Source organism: Achroia grisella, unplaced genomic scaffold (assembly GCF_030625045.1).
Source record: "Achroia grisella isolate CSIRO2021 unplaced genomic scaffold, CSIRO_AGI_Agris_v1 utg841, whole genome shotgun sequence".
Classification (NCBI taxonomy): domain Eukaryota; kingdom Metazoa; phylum Arthropoda; class Insecta; order Lepidoptera; family Pyralidae; genus Achroia; species Achroia grisella.
The window spans coordinates 883,825-906,772 of NW_026713039.1; the positions used below are offsets into that span (position 1 = coordinate 883,825).

The 22,948-nt window shown below is 35.5% G+C and overlaps 1 protein-coding gene across 1 annotated transcript in view; it reads left to right on the forward strand.

Moving 5' to 3' along the window:
* Positions 1 to 22,948, forward strand: part of LOC131852243 (uncharacterized) — a 53,140-nt gene that overhangs the window by 11,971 nt on the left and 18,221 nt on the right. The window contains exons 2-4 of the mRNA XM_059202895.1: positions 7,307 to 7,523; positions 18,865 to 20,469; positions 22,234 to 22,440. Of these exons, the coding sequence (XP_059058878.1) occupies positions 7,442 to 7,523; positions 18,865 to 20,469; positions 22,234 to 22,440 (1,894 nt within the window). The 5' untranslated portion in view covers positions 7,307 to 7,441. The remainder of the gene's footprint in view (positions 1 to 7,306; positions 7,524 to 18,864; positions 20,470 to 22,233; positions 22,441 to 22,948) is intronic.

Here is a 22,948-nt window from a genome sequence, read left to right on the forward strand (position 1 = left end):
TTTAAATTCAATTTTGGAATAGAGTAACCACCAGCATATGCTATTGCAAAAGCAATATTTTTTGTTTCAATTCCCATATGGACATTGACAACACTACTAAGTAATGCAATTTGAATTAGGAATATCATACGTCCAAGTTCAACTTAAGTAAAAAATAAAATTATTGCCATATTTTGAATTAAGAATTCAAAAATCGATATCAATATATTGTTTATCCAGAGCCAGAAGAAGAGAAAAAAATATTGACGTTTAGCTATAAGAAAAACAAAATGGCTGACATTCCATCGAGTTTATGCGGGTTTATTTTTTAAAAGCATTTATTTGTTATTTTATGTTTAACTAACGGTTTTTTATGAGTTCGTTAAACTAAACGGCTTAATATAGACAAATAAAATCGGCAAGCTGATGATATTTTGATTTGGGAGTTAGATTTAGGTGTCTTTGTAAATTATATATTACGTTTACTATGTACTAGTGACAGGTCCCGGGTTCGCACGGATGCGTGACAAATCTTTGAATTTCCTGCTATGTTCTATACTGTAACACACATGTATTATACATATAAACCTTCCTCTTGAATTACTCTATCTATTAAAAAAAACCGCTTCAAAATCCGTTGCGTAGTTTTAAATATTTAAGCATACATAGGGGCAGACAGCGACAGCGACTTTACTTTATACTTTGTAAACATACGGCCCGTCTGATGGTAAATGGAGTTTATAATATTAAAAGGATAAAAGATAATAATAATAGAATTAGTAGGTATATGAAATCCGTTTATATTATTATATTTATTTATAAACAGTAAATAAATCATTACATAGTATAAAACAAAGTTGCTGTCGCTGTCTGTCCGTCCCTGTCTGTCGTCTTAAGCGGTTTTTTTTTAATAGATAGAGTGATTCTAGAGGTTTATATGTATAATACATGCACACCCGTGTGAAGCCGGGGTGGGTAGCTAGTATATAAATAAATAAACAATCCTGGACATAATTTTCCAGCGCATCTAGCCCCACGGTAAGCAGAACTTGTGTTATGGGTACAAGACAACTGATATAAATACTTAGTTTTTTTGTAAATACATATAGAAAATGACCAGATCGATACAAACATTCATACTTATGAATACAGATGCCTGTGCCGTGCGAGGAATCGAACCCGCGACCATCGGAAGTTAACCGGTGTGCATAACCGCTAGACTACCGAGGCCGTTCATATTATTTTTTAGATGTAAACTTAAATGTGTAGTAAAGTGAGTAATAGAAGAATCGAACTCACTATCCGGTTAGGGCAGCGCTATGTGGTTATGTGGGTCACACGTCCCCACCTGCGCACGGACGGTCGGACCGTTACACGCGGATCTTATTGCTATTAGCTAATTTGTTATTCATCAACCGACTGCGTAAAGTGTACGCATGTTGTGAGTACGATTTTTTTAATAAGGTTTAGTAACCACCCGTCCTGGTTTCCTGGGATATGTCCCAGTTCTTGTCTTGGGATGCCCTGAATAGTTCTAACCATGTATTGTTATACACACAACAATATCGATAATTTTGAAACGAAATACTATTTTAGTAATTTTATTACTTCTATAAACTATTAAAAATGAATACTAACTAATATTGTTAAAAATCTTGACGACCTCTGTGGTCTCGGGTTCGATTCCTCGCACGGCACAAACATTTGTATTCATGAGTATGATTGTTTGTATCGGTCTGGGTGTTTTCTATGTATAATATGTGTGTATTTACAAAAAAAAATATCTATGTATATGTATCAGTTGTCTAGTACCTATAACACAAGCTTTAGCTAGCTTAACTTGGGTCTAGATGGCGCTGTGTGAATTGTTCTGAGATTATTATTATTATTACTAAAAATGTAAAGTAACATCTAAATTATTTAAAAGAGCAACTCGCAAGTTAAATGTTCGTTCTTCTTGTGATGAATGATGACAGCTTTCCGAATGAGCGGTAGATTAAAAAAACAATTAATATAAGTTTATTTGAATAAAGTAATTTCTATTCTATCTACACATATAAATAAAATTGGAGTGTCTGTTTGTAATATTGAAATAACCGTTTTTTACTTCATGCATATGAATATAAATAAGAAACATACTCCAAAAAACCACTTTTTAAAATTTCTGTCTGTCTGCCTATCGTTTTGTCTGTTCCGGCTAATCCCTAAAACGGCTGAACCGATTTTAACGGGACTTTTTTTGGCAGGTAGCTGATGTAATAGGGAGTAACTTAGGCTACTTTTATTTTAGAAAAATAAAGTTAAATTCCCACGCGGACGTAGTCGCGGGTACAGCTAGTTCTAAATATTATTTTAATAAACTAGGTCTAGGTAGCGAACTCTGATAAAGGGCGAGCACAATAGATCTATGTAGGTCGCAGTGCTACAGGTCCATGCACCTGACAATAGCACAAACAACCCAATAAAAAAATGGGGCAATTTGGGAAGTCATACAAAACAAAATTTCTTAAATAAAGTAACCTAAGATACTACTTATAGCATTAGCTATGCGACTAAAGGTCCTGTTAAAATCGGTCCGTTTCAGAGATTAGCAAGAACAGCCAGATAAATATTTTTTTTTTATGTAAGTAGTAGGTAATAGTAGGTAGCTTTTTTAGGATTTCCATATATTTATATATACTTTAAGGAAGTAAAGATTAAAATGGTGAATCCAGGGAGAGCTAAGAAGCTTTCGATAACCCAATTTGTATATGGGTCAACATTATCTATACATCTATACATATAAATAAAATTGTAGCGTCTGTTTGTAATATTGAAATAACCGCTTTTTACTACATGCATATGAATATAATATACACTATGTTTTTGTTGGGGATGGTGGGATATGACACACGAAGTAAGACGGAAGATTGCATTAATGGAAAAATATGAAAAATTTTTACAATTTTTGTCTGTCTGTTTGTTCCGGTTAATCTCTGAAATGGCTGGACTGATTTTGACGGGACTTTTATTAGCAGGTAGCTAAATGTAATAAGGAGTAACTTAGACTACTTTTATTTTAAAAAATTAATGTTGCAAAATTCCATACTTCCTCTGATGTTAGTACGATGTAAATAAATAAATAAATATATAAATAAATACGGTACCTACACCAAAATATATTTTTTTGCCGTGGTCGCTTAGACTACTTTTATTTTAAAAAATTAATGTTGCAAAATTCCACGTGGTCGATTTCGCGGGTACAGATAGTAAGTCATACAAAAGTCATACAAACAACAAAATGTGGACAGTGACGCATGCAACTGTTGCGCAACTGTGCCGCGACTCGCAACTGACTGCCACATCCTGTTGTGACTCATTGGTATCACTGCAATTCCTGAGGTCGAGGTTCTATTCCATAATCATTATATTAATACGTAATGCAAACTTTGTATCCGTTTGTACTATAAATAAAATATTATACGATAGACAGATGAACAAATTCATTCATTCATTCATAATTTAAGAGCTGTGCTCTTGTCGGTGGAGCTCCCGCCATCTTCCACGATCTTCCATAAATCCCTTTAGTTGTTGATACTCCAACTTTTAATTAAGACAATACTATAAGTTTCTTATTTTATGATTTGTCTATATCTATACATATAAATAAAATTGGAGTGTCTGTTTGTAATATTGAAATAACCGTTTTTTACTACATGCATATGAATATAAATACGCTACATACACCAAAATAACATTTTTTACCATTTTGTCTGTCTGTCTGTTTGTTCCGGCGAATCTCTGAAATGGCTGGACCGATTTTAATGGGACTTTTTTGGCAGGTAGATGATGTTATAAGGAATAACTTAGGCTACTTTTATTTTAGAAAAATTAAGTTAAATTCCACGCGGACGAAGTCGCGTGTACAGCTATATATTACTATATACAGTGTATATTATATATCTACTATCTTAAAACTAGCTGACATGGAATAAGTTGTTTTGCCATTTAAATTTAAATCGTTATTAAAACTAGGGATTCAATAGACACACTCACACAAACATATACACTCTCACACACACACACACACACATAGGCCCACCCCTCTCAATGGTATTCCAACATTCTCTTTCCACAACCGTGTACTCTCTACTTTATTCATTTGCCTACTACTTTTTTCATTTTTTTTCTTTATATCTCTAAACGTTGTATAATTATAATTTATTTAGTGTAGTATAAGCATCATAATTTGTTTAACTTTATCAATTTTCGGTTGGGGGCCTGGTGATCTGTATTACAGGTTATGCCTATCTCAGACACCAGCTCCTCACAGCAAATCGATTCAAATAATAAATTTAAGTATTTTACTATAAAAAATACTACATGTATTGTTGCCATCATGTTTGTGAGGAGAAATAAAAAAAATCATATTATTATTATTATTAATAGAAGGGTGAAAATTTGGGGTTGTATGTATTTTTTTATGAGTTACTTAGAAGTTTGAAACATAGATAGCAACCGATTCTAAGACCTGCTGAGAATGCATATAAATTTTATAAAAATCGGTCAAGCCGTTTCGTAGGAGTTTGCTAGCTGATATTGTGACGCGAGAATTTTATACCTGACATATTTTATTTTTGGACATTTTTTTTAACAACCCTAAATTTTCACCCTTCTATCACCAACCGCTATTTTTAATACCTATGTTAGTACTTAAATTGATAAAGCAAAACAATATTTGCCGGGACAGCTAGTATGGATCTTCTAAATATATATAACTCAAAGGTGACTGACATAGTGATCTATCAACGCACAGCCCAAACCACTGGACGGATCGGGCTGAAATTTGGTATGCAAGTAGATGTTATGACGGAGGCATCCGCTAAGAAAGGATTTTGATTAATTCTACCCCCAAGGGAATAAAATAGAGGATAAAAGTTTGTATGAAACTTTGTCAATTTTAAACCGATCGGAGTGAGACTTTGCATGCATAAATCTAGTATGATGTAGGCATCCCCTAAGAATGGATTTTGATAAATTCCACCCCTAAGGGGATTAAATAGGGGATGAAAGTTTGTATAAATCTTCTTAGATTTTCGCCTGATTGAACTGAAATTAAAGATTGGAGCTACTATAATGAAGACGTTCGCTTAAATAGGATTTTCATAAATTCAACCCCCATGGGGATAAAATAAGGGATGATGCAGGATGTAAATGTATTAGTTTGAACCTATCAGTACCTAATGGAACGAATAAATTAAGATGAACAAAATAATTTTTAGTTCTTTAGGCTACTTTTATTTTAGAAAAATAAAGTTAAATTCCATTAGGACGATTATAGAGTAGAGAGAGAGATAGTATTATAGAGTATACATTCGTAACCGCTGGACCGTACCACCGTAACGTTACTCGATAACTCTAACTGTTAATTATAGACGCGTGTTCCAATAGAATACACCTCTAGATGTGGTTATAATTTATTTTTTACGTAATACAAGGGCAAAAAATTACCGCCATAGGTATAGTGGTACACCATTTCACCTTACTCCTAGAAGGTAGTGAGTTCAAATCTGGGAGAAACACAGAAAGAAAACTTGAGACTAGAATGTTAGAAATCAGCGGCGTAGGGCTAGTGGTTCACTACTTCGCCTCATACACAGAAGGTAGTGAGTTCAAATCTGGGCGATACAAAGAAATCTTGATACTAGAATAGCAAAAAAAACTGCGTAGGGCTAGTGGTTCACTACTTTGCCTCATATCCAAAAGGTCGTGGGTTCAAATCTGGCCGCCACAAAAGAAACTGGAACTTGAGACTGGAAGTCCCAAAAAACCGCGTAGGGCTAGTGATTCACAACTTCGCCTCGCAATCAGAAGATAGTGAGTTCGAATCTGGGTGACACAATGAAATCTTGATACTAAAATGGCAAAAAAAACTGCGCAGGGCTAGTGGTTCACTACTCCGCCTCACACTCAAAAAGTCGTGGGTTCAATTCTAGAACACAAAAAAAACCTGTGTCTATTAAATATTTCTCGATATAAGTATCGTTGTTTCTTTAAATCGCTCAGTGTTTATTGTGTATTCAACCGGCGCTGTACCTACCCGTTCCGTCATACACGCATTGGTATTCCGGCCACTGTAACCCCATTGAATATTTGTACGTTTGTTTGTACTAAATAAGAATCTATATTGAGCTAATCTATATTAAAAGATCTTTTTTCTTATTTTCTAGCTGTACCCGCAACTTCGGCAGCGTGGAATATAACTTTATTTTTTTTCCTGCCAATAAAAGTCCCGTCAAAATCGGTCCAGCCATTTCAGAGATTAGCCGGAACAAACGACAGACAGACAAAAATTGTAGAAAATGATATTTAAGTGCATGTACCGCATTTATATTCATATGCATGTAGTAAAAAACGGTTAATTCAATATTACAAACAGACACTCCAATTTTATTTATATGTATAGAGCATAGATTAGCTAACACACGCAACTTCGTCTGCATCCCACATTCTTAACATTTATCATTTTTTTTATTTTTTATTTCTTTTTAAATTTAGGGACTTTTGTACCATCTAAGTACATGTCAGTTCAGTTACATTTATCATTATATTTAATCAATCTTTTTGAATTATACCTTATCTTTTACTATAATATGGTTTAAATTCATATTTTACCAGCTACTCGCCTCGGCTTCGACCGGGTGTACATATATTATATATATTTATTTATTTATTTATTTATTTACATCGTACTAAGTGAGCTTCACAGTCTCCCAATACGCCCACTTAGGAAGATAATATACAAATACACACAATTATAAACACTAATTACACAAGGAAACAAAAGAGAAAAAAAAACAATAATAATACCTAATCTCAATTTAACATACTACCTAAATAATCTACTGCCGTCCTACGAAACTCCAGCAAATTACAAGTAAATATGTCTAGATCTGGAAAGCGACTAACTACACATATATAAACCTTCCTCTTGAATCACTCTATCTAGTAAACGAAACCGCTTCAAAATCGGTTGTGTAGTTATAAAGATATAAGTATACATAGGGACGGACAGACAGGGACAGCGACTTTGTTTTATACTATGTAATGATTTAGAAATTATACTTTATTGAGTAGCCATTACAATTACATTCCATTCTTATTCTTACTTCCACTGATATCTATATTTAGGGATGTGACAACAATCAATAATCACGCTAGTGATGTACTCTTACAACAAATGTATTGTTGTAAGAGTACATCACTGTCTATGTCACTGTACATCACTGATGACTAGTTTCATCATCAAGATATACTTTCATTGAGTAGTTATATTTGTTTGTTTCAGGTAAAAATTAGCTTAAAAAAATGTGAAAAACTCGATGGATATTTAAAAAAAACAAATAAATAAAGTGGTGTGATAAAATATGTGAAGTGTACGCACGGATGGACTACAGTGTATTGTTGATATCCACACGACAAGATGGCCGCCGGCGGGACAAGATGGCGGCCGAAGTACCGCCTCGGCGCGGTTATGTTCGCGATATTATTTCAAGTTATTAACGGTGAGTTTTGTTGTTTTTTACAAAAATAATTGCAGCATGAAGGATATGATTAAAATGACATGTTTTTGTTGGACTATTCTAACGCTGTTGGCCGCAGCTGGTCTTTACAGCTTCACTGGACGATAGGGGCCGGTGCAAATGGCACTTCAAACCCGCGGATGGACTTATGGATCGGTTGAAGGTTAACTTCCGCCTGACGGATACGACTTTAGTCCTTCCTTTGGTTTGGAGTGCCATCTGCTCTCGCCCCCTATCGTCCGGTGAAGCTGTAAAGGCCAGCTGCGGCCAACAGCATTAGTAGTCCGACAAAAGGATAGTAGTAGTAATAGAGAATCTCGAGCACTTGGGCAACCACCAGTAAATTCAAATCATACTCGTGAACGAGTGCTGCTTGTAGGGACTGGTCTGCTCTAATCACTACGACAGATTTAGTTGCTCAACCAGTTGCTTGTTATATAATATATAATAATATTTAATACTAGCTTTTGCACGCGGCTTCGCTCGCGTTTATTTATTCCCTTAGGGGTGGAATTTATCAAACTAACAAAATCCTTTCTTAGGGGATGCCTACGTCATAGTAGATTTATGCATGCAAAGTCTCAGCCCGATCGGTTTAAAATTGACAAAGTTTCATACACACTTTCATCCCCTATTTTATCCCTTTGGGGGTAGAATTAATCAAAATCCTTTCTTAGCGGATGCCTACGTCATAACATCTTCCTGCATGCCAAATTTCAGCCCGATCCGTCCAGTGGTTTGGGCTGTGCGTTGATAGATCGCTATGTCAGTCACCTTTGAGTTATATATATTTAGATTTCCTGTATTTGAGTATTTAATTGAATTAGTGCTAGTTGGTAGTTTGTATTCACACACTTCAACTTAAAAATGTAAAGTAACAATAAAATTATTTAAAAGAGCAACACGCAAGTTTCTTGCTCGTTCTTGTGATGAGACAGCTTTCCGAATGAGCGGTAGATTAAAAAAATGTGATGACTATTCAAAAGTGCTTCAATGTAAGTTTATTTGAATAAATTTATTTTACTTTTTATTATATAACCTTATCTAGCTATCTAGCGTATATTGAATGCGTCTATATAATTTATCTTTTAGTCATAGATAGTGTTGGATTACAATCCAGTTTTGTACTGAACTACACGCTCCTAAATATAGTATTATATTGATTGTAATCTGTTTTGTATTGTAATAAATAAAAAAAAAAGATTTTCTATTCTATTCTTAAATCAGTTTAAAAGAGGTTGTTATGACAAACAACTGACATATAATTTTGAATGCTTATTTACGACAATAGGACAAATCCTAGCAAGAAATTGATAATTTGGAAAGCACTTTGCACTGCGAGGATTGCCGGTTCGATTTCAGCAAGCCTTCCCAGAACTTCGGGCTTATCCGAACTTACCTTTTGAACGGGTTACCTGTATGTCAGGTCGACCTCCACGCGATTCCCCCTGGAAACCATCGTGTTAAAATCCTGGTGAATTTGTCACGATGGGCTAACTGACCTGACCTCATGCTCATCTTATCATCCTCCACTGGTGCCCCGTCAGCGTAAACCGTTAGCGCAGGCGGGTGCACCATTCCATTATCATCCACAAAAAAAAAACGGGTTACCTGTTTACCGCCGAAACCGACAATAGATTCTCTCCAGTATCAACTCTTGCGTTCCTTTATTGTTTCGTACATCTTATATATAAAATTCTCGTGTCACAGTTTTCGTTTCCATACTCCTCCGAAACGGCTTGATCGATTCTCATGAAATTTTGTGAGCGTATTGAGTAGGTCTGAGAATCGGCCAACATCTATTTTTCATCCCCCTAAATGTTAGGGGTAGTCCATCCCTATTTTTTTTTTATTTTAAGGCAAAACAACGTTTGCCGTGACAACTAGTAAACTAATAATATTCACGACTTTCGTAAACAAATCTATATAAAATATCTGCAATTACGACAGCGAAAATCAGAACATTTTTTCGACAACGATTTTATATTCTGTTAATTAAATAAAATAAAATAAATACGAAAGAACTCCCACCATCGTAATCTTTTTTTTATTATTATTTTTTTTAATATCGTTTACGGCTTTGGATATCGCGATAATGTTGCCGTGTGTATTGTGAATAGTGAACAGAGGTGGTACAGTAATGTGCTAATTTCTTACATCGCACTGTTGTGCAATGAACTATGCACTCTTACTCAATTACGCAAGCTCTAATAAGTATGCAGATTGACGTGTGATGTCCATACCATAATAGGTGGTCAAGTGACAGTTACCGTTTGATGGTTAATAATGGGGTCTATTGACGGCCTCGTTGGTTTAGTGGTTTATATACTGTCTTGTCTGATGGTCGCGGGTTCTACTCGCATATTTATTTTTCGTACTGCTTTCTTGATATATGATAGCGTAGCGGCTTTTGTATTGATTGCCGCATGCATCCTTATGTAAAGTGCGAATACTGTAACTACCATATAGTAATTTTTGTAGCTGTGACGTGGTCGAGTGGAATGAGTAGTCATGCTCTCTAAAATGTCCAGACACGTGGCGGCGTGGTGGGCCGGGTCATTGGGCTCCCTAAAATATGGTCGAGCGCAGTGATGGCTGGCTCATCTCATTTCATGTTTCATCCGTCATACTCGTGAACGAGTGCTGCTTGTAGAGACTGGTCTGCTCTTATCACTACGACTGATTTAATCTTATTGTGTTTTTATATTTGAGCCTAAATAAATTAGTGCTGGTTGGTAGTTTGTATTCACACGTTTCGACTTGTAAAATGTGAACTTACAAGGATTGTTTAAAAGAGCAACACACAAGTTTCTTGCTTATTCTTCTTGTGATGAGACAGCTTTCCGAATAAGCGGTAGAATTAAAAAAAATGTTGACTATTCAAAAGTGCTTAAATTAAGTTTATTTGATTAAATGATTTCTATTCTATTCTATTCATATTACAAACATTTTGTGTATGATTGTTTATATTGGTCTGGTTATTTAATATATATAATGTATGTATTAACAAAAAAATCTATCTGTTGTTTAGAACCCATATCAAAAGTAGCTCCGACTATCCAAAATAAATAATAATAATAAATAACCCTGGACAATTAACACAGCGCCATCTAGTCCCACGGTAAGCAGAGCTTGTGTTATGGGTTCTAGACAACTGATATAAATACCTACTTAGATTTATTTTTTGTAAATACATACATAGTACATAATATACATAGAAAACACCCAGACCGGTACAAACAATCATACTCATGAATGTAGATGTTTGCACCGTGCGAGGAATCGAATCTGCGACCATCGGGTGTGCTCAACCGCTAGACCACCGAGGCTGTCGGCATGAATGATGAATGGTGCGTTTTTCCGAAACTTTTTGCCACGCACTCACACGCATTGTGAATCACCTTCCAGCAATGGTATTTCCGAACCGATACGATATTGAAACCTTCAAGAAAAGAACCTTATTCCTTTTTCAAAGGCCGACAACGTACTTGCAATTCCTCTGGTGTTGCGGGTGCTCATGGGCGGCGGTAATCACTTACCATCAGGTGAGCCGCAATACAAAGAACAAAAAAAACCTAAATAATAGAAATTTGTTAAGTAATTCCATATACAATACATCCATTTATACATATAAATATAACTGGAGTGTCTGTTTGTAATATTGAAATAACCGTTTTTCACTACATGCATATGAATATAAATACGGTACATACACCAAAATAATTTTTGTTCAATTTTTGTCTATCTGTCTGTTTGTTCCGGCTAATCTCTGAAATGGCTGGACCGATTTTGACGGGACTTTTATTGGCAGGTAGCTGATGTAATAAGGAGTAACTTAGCTACTTTGCTTTAGAAAAATAAAGTTAAATTCCACGCGGACGAAGTCGCGGATACAGCTAGTAATAAATAAATAAGGCAAAATAGGGTAAGGCAATGATGATGATGAAGTAATTTCATCACCCAAGGTATACATAAAACTTACTATACAGCAAATATTGGTGATGGGTAGGAAAATGACCGCCGTAGAAAGGTAATGCGACTAGAGTCAACAACCTGTCCTTGAGTCCATGATCCGGTTCAAGACACATTTTGGCATAGACAAATTTCGTAGACAAAAAATATGTCTATGGTACGCAAATGATTGGAACTTTTTTGTTTGTCCAACCTCAATCTTCTTTTACAATTTTTTTTTCTCATAAAATACTAGCAGTTCTTGAATTGAATAATATTACGACTGTAGACCAGGGATGTTAAGGAGATCCGTAACCGTAACCGAAACTATCGGATATCCGATATAAGAAAATATCCGTAACCGTAACCGAATCCGAAATAAAAGTTTCAGATAATATCGGATATGGCTCTACACGCACAACGGCCCGAATGTGAGGCTAATTGCGGAGAATGGAGTCTAACATACCATATCGGATAGGGACGGAGCCTAATTGAGACACGTTATATAACCATTTCATTAGCTATTTGTATTTTACTTTTGAAATTCCTTAAAAAATTAATATCCATAACCGAAACTAACGGATAATCAGAAATAATTTCATCAGTATCCGGTATAATAATCATTCCTATATCCGAAATCTATCCGTATCCGAAATTTCATATCCATAACATCCGTGCTGTAGACGACGTGCCCCGCGTGTGCAAAACGGACCTGAAATATAAAACTAAAATAATAATAATAATAATCTCAGGACAATTCACACAGAGCCATCTAGACCCTAGTTAAGCTAGCTAGAGCTTGTGTTATGGGTACTAGATAACTGATACATATACATAGATATTTTTTTTTCGTAAATATATACATATTATACATAGAAAACACCCAGACCGATACAAACAATCATACTCATGAATACAAATGTTTGTGCCGTGCGAGGAATCGAACCCGCGACCATCGGTCGTAAAGCGGTGTGCTTGACCGCTAGACCACCGAGGTCGTCAAATATTAATAAAAATAAACATAAAAATATATAGAAATAAGAATATGTTGAATATATGTATGTCTATTAATTAGGTTGATAATTATAGTGTCTTGTGTGTGCCTCTACCTCTTCTGTGTATGTGAGTCCTATCTTGCAGGTTGTAGAATAGAATAGAATAGAATAGAAAATGATTTATTCAAATAAACTTACATTGAAGCACTTTTGAATAGTCATTACATTTTTTAATCTACCGCTCGTTCGGAAAGCTGTCTTGTCTGTGTTGTCTGTAAGAAATTGCTTCTAGCGACCGCCTTTTGTTCATAATTTTCTATTTATTGTTTTTTTTTATCTTATTGTATTTCTTCTATGTGCACAATAAAGAGTTTATTATTATTATTATTAGTAAGAATAAGTTATTTCAATATTACAAACAGACACTCGCAATTTTTTTTTTGTATGTATTATTAAATTAGTAAATCATGAGAATATCGGGAGCTCAATAAATATAAAACGTGGTAAGATCCCGTGATTTAATTATTATACTTATAGTTTTATCTCGAGTCAGTTTCACAATGATACACCGAGGTGCAGCATCCGAATGCTTCATTATATAGCTACAGATGTGCCCACTTTCTCTTGCTATCACGACGGCTTGCTTTCGTTTTACGTTAATATTGCTGTCATTACTGTGGCTGTTTACTAAACAAACTGGTTGTTTATGATTATGTAGTGCTCCCGGATCATCATCATCATCATCACCAACATCATCAGTTCAGATATTAAGCCATTATTTCTGATTATGTCGAGTTCCCAATAGGAGCGGAGCTGCAATGAAAAATATTGACAAAGATGGGGAAATGAAACACAGACGAAGTTGCGCGAGTCAGCTAGTATATAATATATAACGATATCACCCAGACATATACAAACAATCATACTCTTACACTACAATACGGTAGAATTTACCGTGCGAGGAATCGAACCCGCGACCATAGGAAGTAAAGTGGTATCATAAACCGGTACACCACCGAGGTATCATCCTCCACTGGTGCCTCACCAGAGTATACCGTTAGCGCAGGCGTATTGTGTTGCTTTAATTTTAATCTTATTCCTAATCATTACGTAGTATAAGATAAGGTCGCTGTCGCTGTCTGCCCGTCCCTTCATTCATTCATAATTTAAGAGCTGTGCTCTTGTCGGTGGAGCTCCCGCCACCTTCCACGATCTTCTATCAGTCCCTTTAGCTGTTGATACGACACGACTCCAACTGTTTCTTTAACTTGCTTGATATAGCTGTGTCTTGGTCTTCTGTCCGTCCCTATGTATGCTTAAATCTTTAAAACTACGCGGTTTTTTAATAGGTAGAGTGATTCAAAAGGAAGGTTTATATGTATAATACATGTACACCCGGGCAAAGCCGGGGCGAGTAGCTATATTATAAACGCGAAATTTTGTGAGTATGTATGTTTGTTACTCTTTCACGCAAAACTAGTGAACGGATTTTGATGAAACTTTACAGTAATACAGCTTATGCATCAGAACAAGTACCATATTATCATAATCACCACGCAGTTCCCCCTGGAAACCATACCTAACTGACCTGACCTCATGTTCACCTTATCATCCTCCACTGGTGCCCCGCCAGCGGATACCGTTAGCGCCCCCTCCGATCCCCCGTCCAATTCAAACGGGGATCGAAATTACGACGGCCTGAGCCGAGTTCGAACCCCTAGTGGTGCCCTCAGACTAAAGTCGTATCCGTCAGGCGGGAGTTGGCCTTCAGCCGCTCCATAAGTCCTTCCTTTGGTTTGGAGTGTCATCTACACTCGCCCCCTATCGTCCGGTGAAGCTGTAAAGGCCAGCTGCGGCCAACAGCATTAGAGTAGTCCGAAAAAAAACCGTTTGCGCAGCCGTTGCACCATTACCACCAATTAAAAAAAACCTGAGACATATCAATCATTCACTAACGTATTACACTGGGTACACGAGATATAACGGACAGACCTACATACAGACCGCGCCTACACTAGAGTATTTCTGTTATTCACTCACTACATACATACTAGTGTTGGCTACTTTGTCTGCGTTTAATTTCAATATAAAATATATATTTATTTTTAAATTTTCGTGTTTAATATATGTTATTTATATACCTTTATTTACCATAAAATTATTCATTATTTACCATAATATTATGTCAACCGTCTGTCTGTCTGTATTATTGAGATCTACTTGTTCTACTGTTATGTCATCATTTTAACGGGTCGGTTCGTATTAGAAGAATAATTTTATGGTAAATGAAGGTATTTACCTCTCTCGCACGAGAGAGGTAAATAATATATAAAGTAATAATCTTTATATATATTATAAATAATATTTTTCAAATCTTTATTCTAATAAACTTAATAAATATTGACCTTATGGAGGTTTAACACACTAGTTTACTTCCGATGGTCGCGGGTTCGATTCCTCGCACGATACAAACATTTGTATTCATGAGTATAATTGCTTGTATCGCTCTGGGTGTTTTCTATGTATATTATGTACGTATTTACAAAAAAAATTAAGTATTTATATCATTTATTATATGGTTTATAATAGAGATGTGTCAACGTGAGTTGGAAGAATTCAACTGGTAAATGAATGAATCAAGTGATAGAGCGAGAGCATGATTCTGTCATCGAACTGACAATGACATGAAACTTTGCGATCATTTCATATCATACAATTTTCACTCGTCACAAATATTTCAATATTCATTTGAGGTTGTTATCATTTTTTTTCGCATTATCGTCCGATTATGTTATTAATAAAATGATCATGCATTCCATAAGTCCTTGCTCGGCTTTAAAGTGCCATTTCTACTCGCCCCCTAAAGTTCGGTGAAGCTTTCAAGACTAGCTGCGCCCAAAAAGATTAGAATTGTTCTAAAAAATAAACTTTTTATTCCATTTTACTCGAGTCAACTCGAGTTACCTGAATTTTAACTCGAGTTATGTTTATGACTAAAATGTCCAGACATGTGGCGGCGTGGTGGGCCGGGTCATTGGGCTCCCTAAAATATGGTCGAGCGCAGTGTTGGCTGGCTCATCCGTCATACTCGTGAACGAATGCTGCTTGTAGGGACTGGTCTGCTCTTATCACTACGACTGATTTAATCTTATTGTGTTTTTATATTTGAGCCTAAATAAATTAGTGCTGGTTGGTAGTTTGTATTCACACGTTTCGACTTGTAAAATGTGAACTTACAAGGATTGTTTAAAAGAGCAACACACAAGTTTCTTGCTTATTCTTCTTGTGATGAGACAGCTTTCCGAATAAGCGGTAGATTTAAAAAAATGTTGACTATTCAAAAGTGCTTACATTAAGTTTATTTGAATAAATGATTTTATTTTCTATTCTATTCTACGAGTTAGCACATCTCTAGTCTATAACTCAGTGAGGGCAGTGAGTCCACCCTCTCTGCTATTCTGTTATATCCTTTATCAGTAAATTAATACAATAAGAGATCGACGACAACGATAGCACATTAAGTTAAGTTATACTACAACTAACAAGTACTATATTCAGTAACCGTTACGTTATCTACTAGTGAAAGTGCATTGTCAACCGTCCGTCTGTCTGTATTATTGAGATCTACTTGTTCTACTGTTACGTCATCATTTTAACGGGTCCTTTGTGCATTTGATGGGTTGAAATTTTTTTACTGAGTGAACTAGTGTTTACGTCACTGTAAACACTAGCTCGTCATCATAATCTCCATCTCAGCCCGGAAGAATTGAAATGAAATGAAAAATGAAATGAAATTTCTTTATTGTTCTCTCTTAAAATGCAAACCAACATTTTTATACATTATTAATATATAAATATGTATAAACATACAACATTCTCAAAAGGAAGAGGCAACAATGGCCGGCCTTATCGTTGAGAAGCGATTTCTTGCAGCCAACCTTAGGATAGAGAGGAGTGATTGACTTGAGTCTGGTCGAGGTGTAACAATAATAAATAGTGAGAAGTTATATTAAAATAGCTACATATATATTAATACACACATATAATTATAAAATATATACATACACATATATATATGCAAAAGAATAATTATGTGCATGTATATGTTTTTATATTTTATTTTGACGACCTCGGTGGTCTAGCGGTCTAGCACACCGCTTTACGTCCGATGTTCGCTGGTTCGATTCGTCGCACGGCACAAACATTTGTATTCATGAGTATGATTGTTTGTATCGGTCTGGGTGTTTTCTATGTATATTATGTATGTATTTATGAAAAAAAAAATTATCTATGTTCTTGTATCAGTTATCTAGTACCCGTAACACAAGCTTTAGCTAGCTTAACTTGGGACTAGATGGCGCTGTGTGAATTGTCCTGAGATTATTATTATTATATTATTATTATTATATAGAAGATGTCCACTGCTGAACAAATTTTATAATTGTAATTCTATAATTTAGATTTTGTAATTTTAATCTTATTTAGTTTTAATTATAAAACACTAGCTGTGCCCGCGGATTCACGCGCGTTAAATTTCAATAAAATATGTAGCGTATATGTTATTCTGATGATTAGCTATATTACTGTAAAGTTTTATAAAAATCCGTTCAGTAGTTTCTGCGTGAAAGAGTAACAAACACTTTCGTATTTATAACATTATTAGCATTAGGATTAGCATAATTCTAATTTTGTAATTTCAATCTTGCTTCTTTCAATCACATCACAGAAGACCGAAGAGCTGGCAGCTACCTCGGACAAAGAATTAGTCTAGCCATTCAAAGAGGGAACGCTGCCAGTATCTTCGGAACTTTGCCTAAAGGGACCCCTTTTAATAATATATTTCAGTTATTGTATTATATTGATATAATTAGTTAATAATTAAATAATCTATTTTGCATTAAAAATTATTTTTTGGAAATAAAAAATCTTGTTTTTTATTTAAATTTGCTCGTTCTTCTTGTGATGAGACAGCTTTCCAATGAGCGGTAGATTAAAAAAATGTGAAGACTATTCAAAAGTGCTTCAATGTAAGTTTATTTGAATAAATGATTTTCTATTCTATTCTATTCTACAATTTAATTTAAATGTGGAATACGAAATTATAAAAAAAATATAAATGTCAGAAACACAGATAACAATATGGTCAGAACTAACAACAGCACAGACCCTGTATCTGTGAATACTAATGAATAAAATAAATAAGAAATTCTTTGATTTTTGACATAGTTAATTTAACACTAATTAATAAAATAAATAAAATAATGGTTGATTTTTAACTATGTACAAAACTTCAATTGAAAAGAGAATTTTTGTATCTAAGAATTGCATGTTGTTTTATAATTGTCTGTCTGTCCGTCTGCTGTTGCATTGTTCTCTACGTCGCGCAATACATTCAAACATACGACAGTTTCAACATCGTATTACACATTTCTATTGTATCATTACTGGTCACAACACAACACCTATTAAATTTACCAAAGGTTACATTCATATTATGTTTTTGTAAAAATGTGTTACACATTTCCTCTTATTTTTAAAAAACTAACAAGAAAAGAGGTTCTCAATTGATTTACTTTTTAATAGCATAAATAATATACCAGTAAATCATCTCAGTTCAAGTTCTCGTCGACTGCCATGTCAGTTATTACAAATGATTACATAGTATATATAACAATATAGAACTACAGAAATCTAAACATAAGGTGACTGACATAGTGATCTATCAACGCACAGCTCAAACCACTGGACGGATCGGGCTGAAATTTGGCATGCAGGTAGATGTTATGACGTAGGCATCCGATAAGAAAGGATTTTGATTAATTCTACCCCCAATAGGGGATCAAAGTTTGTATGACGCGTTGTCAATTTTAAACCGATCGGGCTGAGACTGTGCATGCATAAAGCTACTATGACTTAGGCATCCCCTAAGATAGGATTTGATAAATTCCACTCTTAAGGGGATGAAAGTTTGTATAAATCTGTTTAGATTTTCGACTGATTGAACTGAAATTCATGATTGGAGCTACTATGACGAAGACGTTCGCTTAAATAGGATTTTCATAAATTCAACCCCCATGGGGATAAAATAAGGGATGATGCAGGATGTAAATGTATTAGTTTGAACCTATCAGTACCTAATGGAATGAATAAATTAAGACGAACATAATAATTTGTAGTTCTTTAGGCTACTTTTATTTTAGAAAAATAAAGTTAAATTCCACGCGGACAAAGCCGCGGGAACAGCTAGTTATATATATAGTAGCTAGTTATATATATATAGTAGATATATTACAGAGGTAGCTAGTGGAACAGCTAGTTTAGGTATATTTGAATAAAGATTATTTATATTCTAACGAATGAATTTCTTCTCATTCCAGGTTACGAAGAATTATACACAATATCCCAGTTATCACCAAAGTCGGCCACGGATCCTCGCTTGTCAGATTTGATTCTGCAAACGAGTCAGACGGAAAATTTCTCATTCAGCATAGAACCCAGTGCACGGTACGATGACGTTGATGATATGCCACCCGAAGACTTAATAAGCAACGAAGAAAATGAGAACCACGTCATTGTAGCTAGGTCTGCAGACCCTGATCGGGAGACCAGGTCTGTCAATATAGATGAGATACCATCATCGAATAATGAGATAGACAACGACCTAGAATTACACCACAAGAGGAAATATTACGATATCCATCCAACAAAGACTATAAACTTTATTAGAAGTAGAGATGATGATATTTTCATGTCATCTGATGGTTTCGGTGATAGATTAGAGTTTAGGTTTCCGGGGGAAGCCAAAAGGGTCCCGATAGCGCGAGCGCTGAGCCTACCGGGACCCAGGATCAGGCCTACTGCAGTTCAGCCGATTTTTGCGACAGCGACCTATAAAGATCAGGGCAGACAAAACACGGAAATTCAGAACATAATCACGGGAATAGTAAAACTTTTAAATGGAAATGTAAATGTGCAAGTTAACTCTCAACTCCTCAATGGCCGACCGAGCAGACCGGTGGCTTCTAGGATCAACAATCGTGGCCCGCCTCGTATATCTGAGGTGCAGCCTATTGCTGACTTCGAGAAGCCAGTAACTCCGGTTGTTCATGCTTACCATCCAACGAAGACGCCACCACCTTATCCTTTCGATCGACCTCCGCATCATGGTGTCAATTTACCTGAGCAAATTGTTCCACCGATGACTCACAGACCAGGGTTATATAGACCTATGCCACCTTGGCAGAGGCCAAGACCTCGTCCTCCAACGAGAAGACCAAACCCTGGTCTACCTATGTATAAACCTTCTTTACCACCTCCACCTCTAGATCTTCCTGAAGTAGAAGATACAAAGCCAGAGGAAGAAGTAATAGCAAATGAGAATGAAAGTAATTCAGAAAATAATATTCATCACGATGAGACAGTTTCTATTCAAGATGACGATAAGAAAACTGTTGCTAATGTTGAACAAACAGAAAAAGAAGAAGAAGAAGATAAAATAACAACTGTTTCTGATACCACAACGTCTACAACCACATCAACAACTTCCACCACAACAGAATTAACAACTAGTTCTACAACCACAGAACGAACGACAACAGAAGAACTTACAACAAAAAAGCAAACTGAAAAACCAACAACTAGCACCACAACAACAGAAAGAACTACAACAGAGAAACAAAAAACGGAGAAACCTATTAAAATAGAGAAAGAAAAGAAAAAAGACACTCCAATAGACAAAGTTAAACTTGAAAAAGAGAAATTTAAAATTAATGAGGAGAAAGTGCAAAACAAAACTAAAAATGAAACTACTACAGAATCGTATATACAGTCTTCTATATCTGAAAGTAAGACTACACCTGTACTATTCATTGCTTCTGCAACGCCTACGGAAGGTCTAATCACCCATGCGCCGATCATCAATGAATCATCAACAACTGGTGCTGATATCATTGCATCAATGATTAATTCTCAGCCTTTACCATGTAAGTATATTTTTTAATATTTTTTCTGCAATTTTAATGGCAAATTAGCTGACCACCAGATGGAATGTAGTATCCGTCGTCAATATTTTATCAACACCAGGGATAGCACACAAAACATTGTGATGCCCGTTGTCGAAGAATTCATGTTTGACGACCTCGGTGGTCTAGCGGTCTAGCAAACCGCTTTACGACCGAAGGTCGCGGGTTCGATTCCTCGCATGGCACAAACATTTGTATTCATGAATATGATTGTTTGTATCGGTCTGGGTGTTCTCTATGTATAATATTATTTTATTTATTTATTTAAACTTTAATGCACAAATACAATATATAAATGTACATATGGCGAACTTAACACCTAAGGGCGTTCATAATATGTATGTTTATAAAAAAATTATCTATGTATTTGTATCAGTTGTCTAGTACACATAACACAGGCTTTAGCTAGCTTAACTTGGGTCTAGATGGCGCTGTGTGAATTGTCCTGAGATTATTATTATTATTATTATGTATTTTCATTTCGAAAGTGACATGCCAGAGTACTGGATGAAGATAACGCGGAGTCTGTAGCAAATTCTTTCAAGATCACTCGATTTTTTTAGTCTAATTTGAATGTAGGTCTATTACAGACTCTTATGTCGAAACCTACAGTCAGTTCGAAGTTCTTTCGAACTAAGAAAATTCGAAAGAACTCCGAACTGATCTGACATGAAATTCGGCTCTTATTCTTTTAAAATATGCCTTTGCATGTTTACAAATTACAAAGACATTTGTTATAAAATTTGTTTGCAATGAATTTTGAAAATGTTTCCTCTGTAGATAACTAAAATATCAGAGAGGAAGTAAACTGTAGCCCACGGGAAGAGCGCAGCAGAAAATAGCGCGTAAAAATAAAAATAAAATAGATTTACTAATGTTTATATTATACTAAATAAAAAGTGTGATAAAATAATATGCAGACTTAGTCAGGCAGTGGATTCAGTGGAAGTAATCCCAACTTGTTGGTGATAAAATATAGTGCAGACTTACTCTGGCAGTTGTAGTGATAATTCATATCATTTGTTTATAAATACAACAGGATTTCTTGTATTTGTATAAATATATTTTGATGGACTTATATTTTGAAGCAGAGGCAAAAAGAGCAAGAGAACACAGATAACTTTACAATCATTAACCTTTTTATAGGTACAGATTAATAAAAATGCTAAAAACCCCAACGAAATGTGAGCTGATGTTACACATTAACATAAAAATCAGTATAGATTACAGCATAGTCTCAACAGTTACAGCCTATGCTGTAAATAATATAAATGACGTAGTGGAGTAACTTGAAACAGTCATGCTCGCTATAAAGTTCAAACTTGTGGCGGCGTGGTGGGCCGGGTCGATGTGCTCCCTCTAATATGGTTGAGTGCAATGGCTGGCTTGTCTGTCATACTCGAATGCTGCTTGTGGGGATTGGTCTGTTCGGGTTACGAACACAGATTAGATTTGCTTTTGCTATAGCATATGCTGGTGATCACCCTATTCACCCAAATTTGGATTTAAAAATGAATCTGTATTATTGTAAACATGTACAACATTTATTTGAAAAGAATACGAGCTGAGTTTCTTTTCAGTTCTTCTCATCTCGAAATCATTCCGAACTGACGGTACCGTGATTTGACATATCATAAGAGTCTGTAATAGATCTACATGAATAAAGATATTTTGAATTGAATTGAATACCAATAAATATTACAAATTACATGTCTTTCTTTCCAGCATCACAAGGCATCCCATACCATCCATACAGACCTCGTCCTGGAATAGTCCTCGATGATACGGACTTCAAACCCCACGGTTCAAGATATAGTAGACCGGAGGCATCAGTTATTACAGCTCCTGAGACTCGTCTGCCACCAGGATATGGGGAGATCTTCGATGTGACAGTGTCTGCTATTCAAGGTCCTGGAGAAAAGGGAGCTTCTGGTAAGTGATCTATAGATAAAAGTTTTTTTTTTATATAATTGGAAACTAGCTGATGTATTCGTTACGAATCTATTCTAATATTTTAAAGCTGAAGAGTTTGTTCGTTTGTTTGAACGCGCAAATCTCAGTAACTACTGGTTCGAATTGAAAATTCTTTTCGTGTTGGATAGTCCATTTGTCGAGGAAGACTTTAAGCTATATAACATTACGCTACGACCAATAGGAGCGAGGCAATAGTGAACAATGTTGTGGAAACGGGGAAAATTATCCATATTAGGGTTTCCGTTGCGAGCGAAGTCGTGTGCACAGCTAGTGTACTATAAACATATTATGTACTAGCTGACTCGCGCAACTTCGCATGTATCACACTTACTTGACATTTACCATTATATTCCAGACAGTTTACATAATAATAGCCCAAGAGCCCACGACGGCCAGACATACATCTTATTAGTAAACGTGAAATTGTGTGTGTGTCCCCAACACAGGTAAGAACGATCCCCAAACA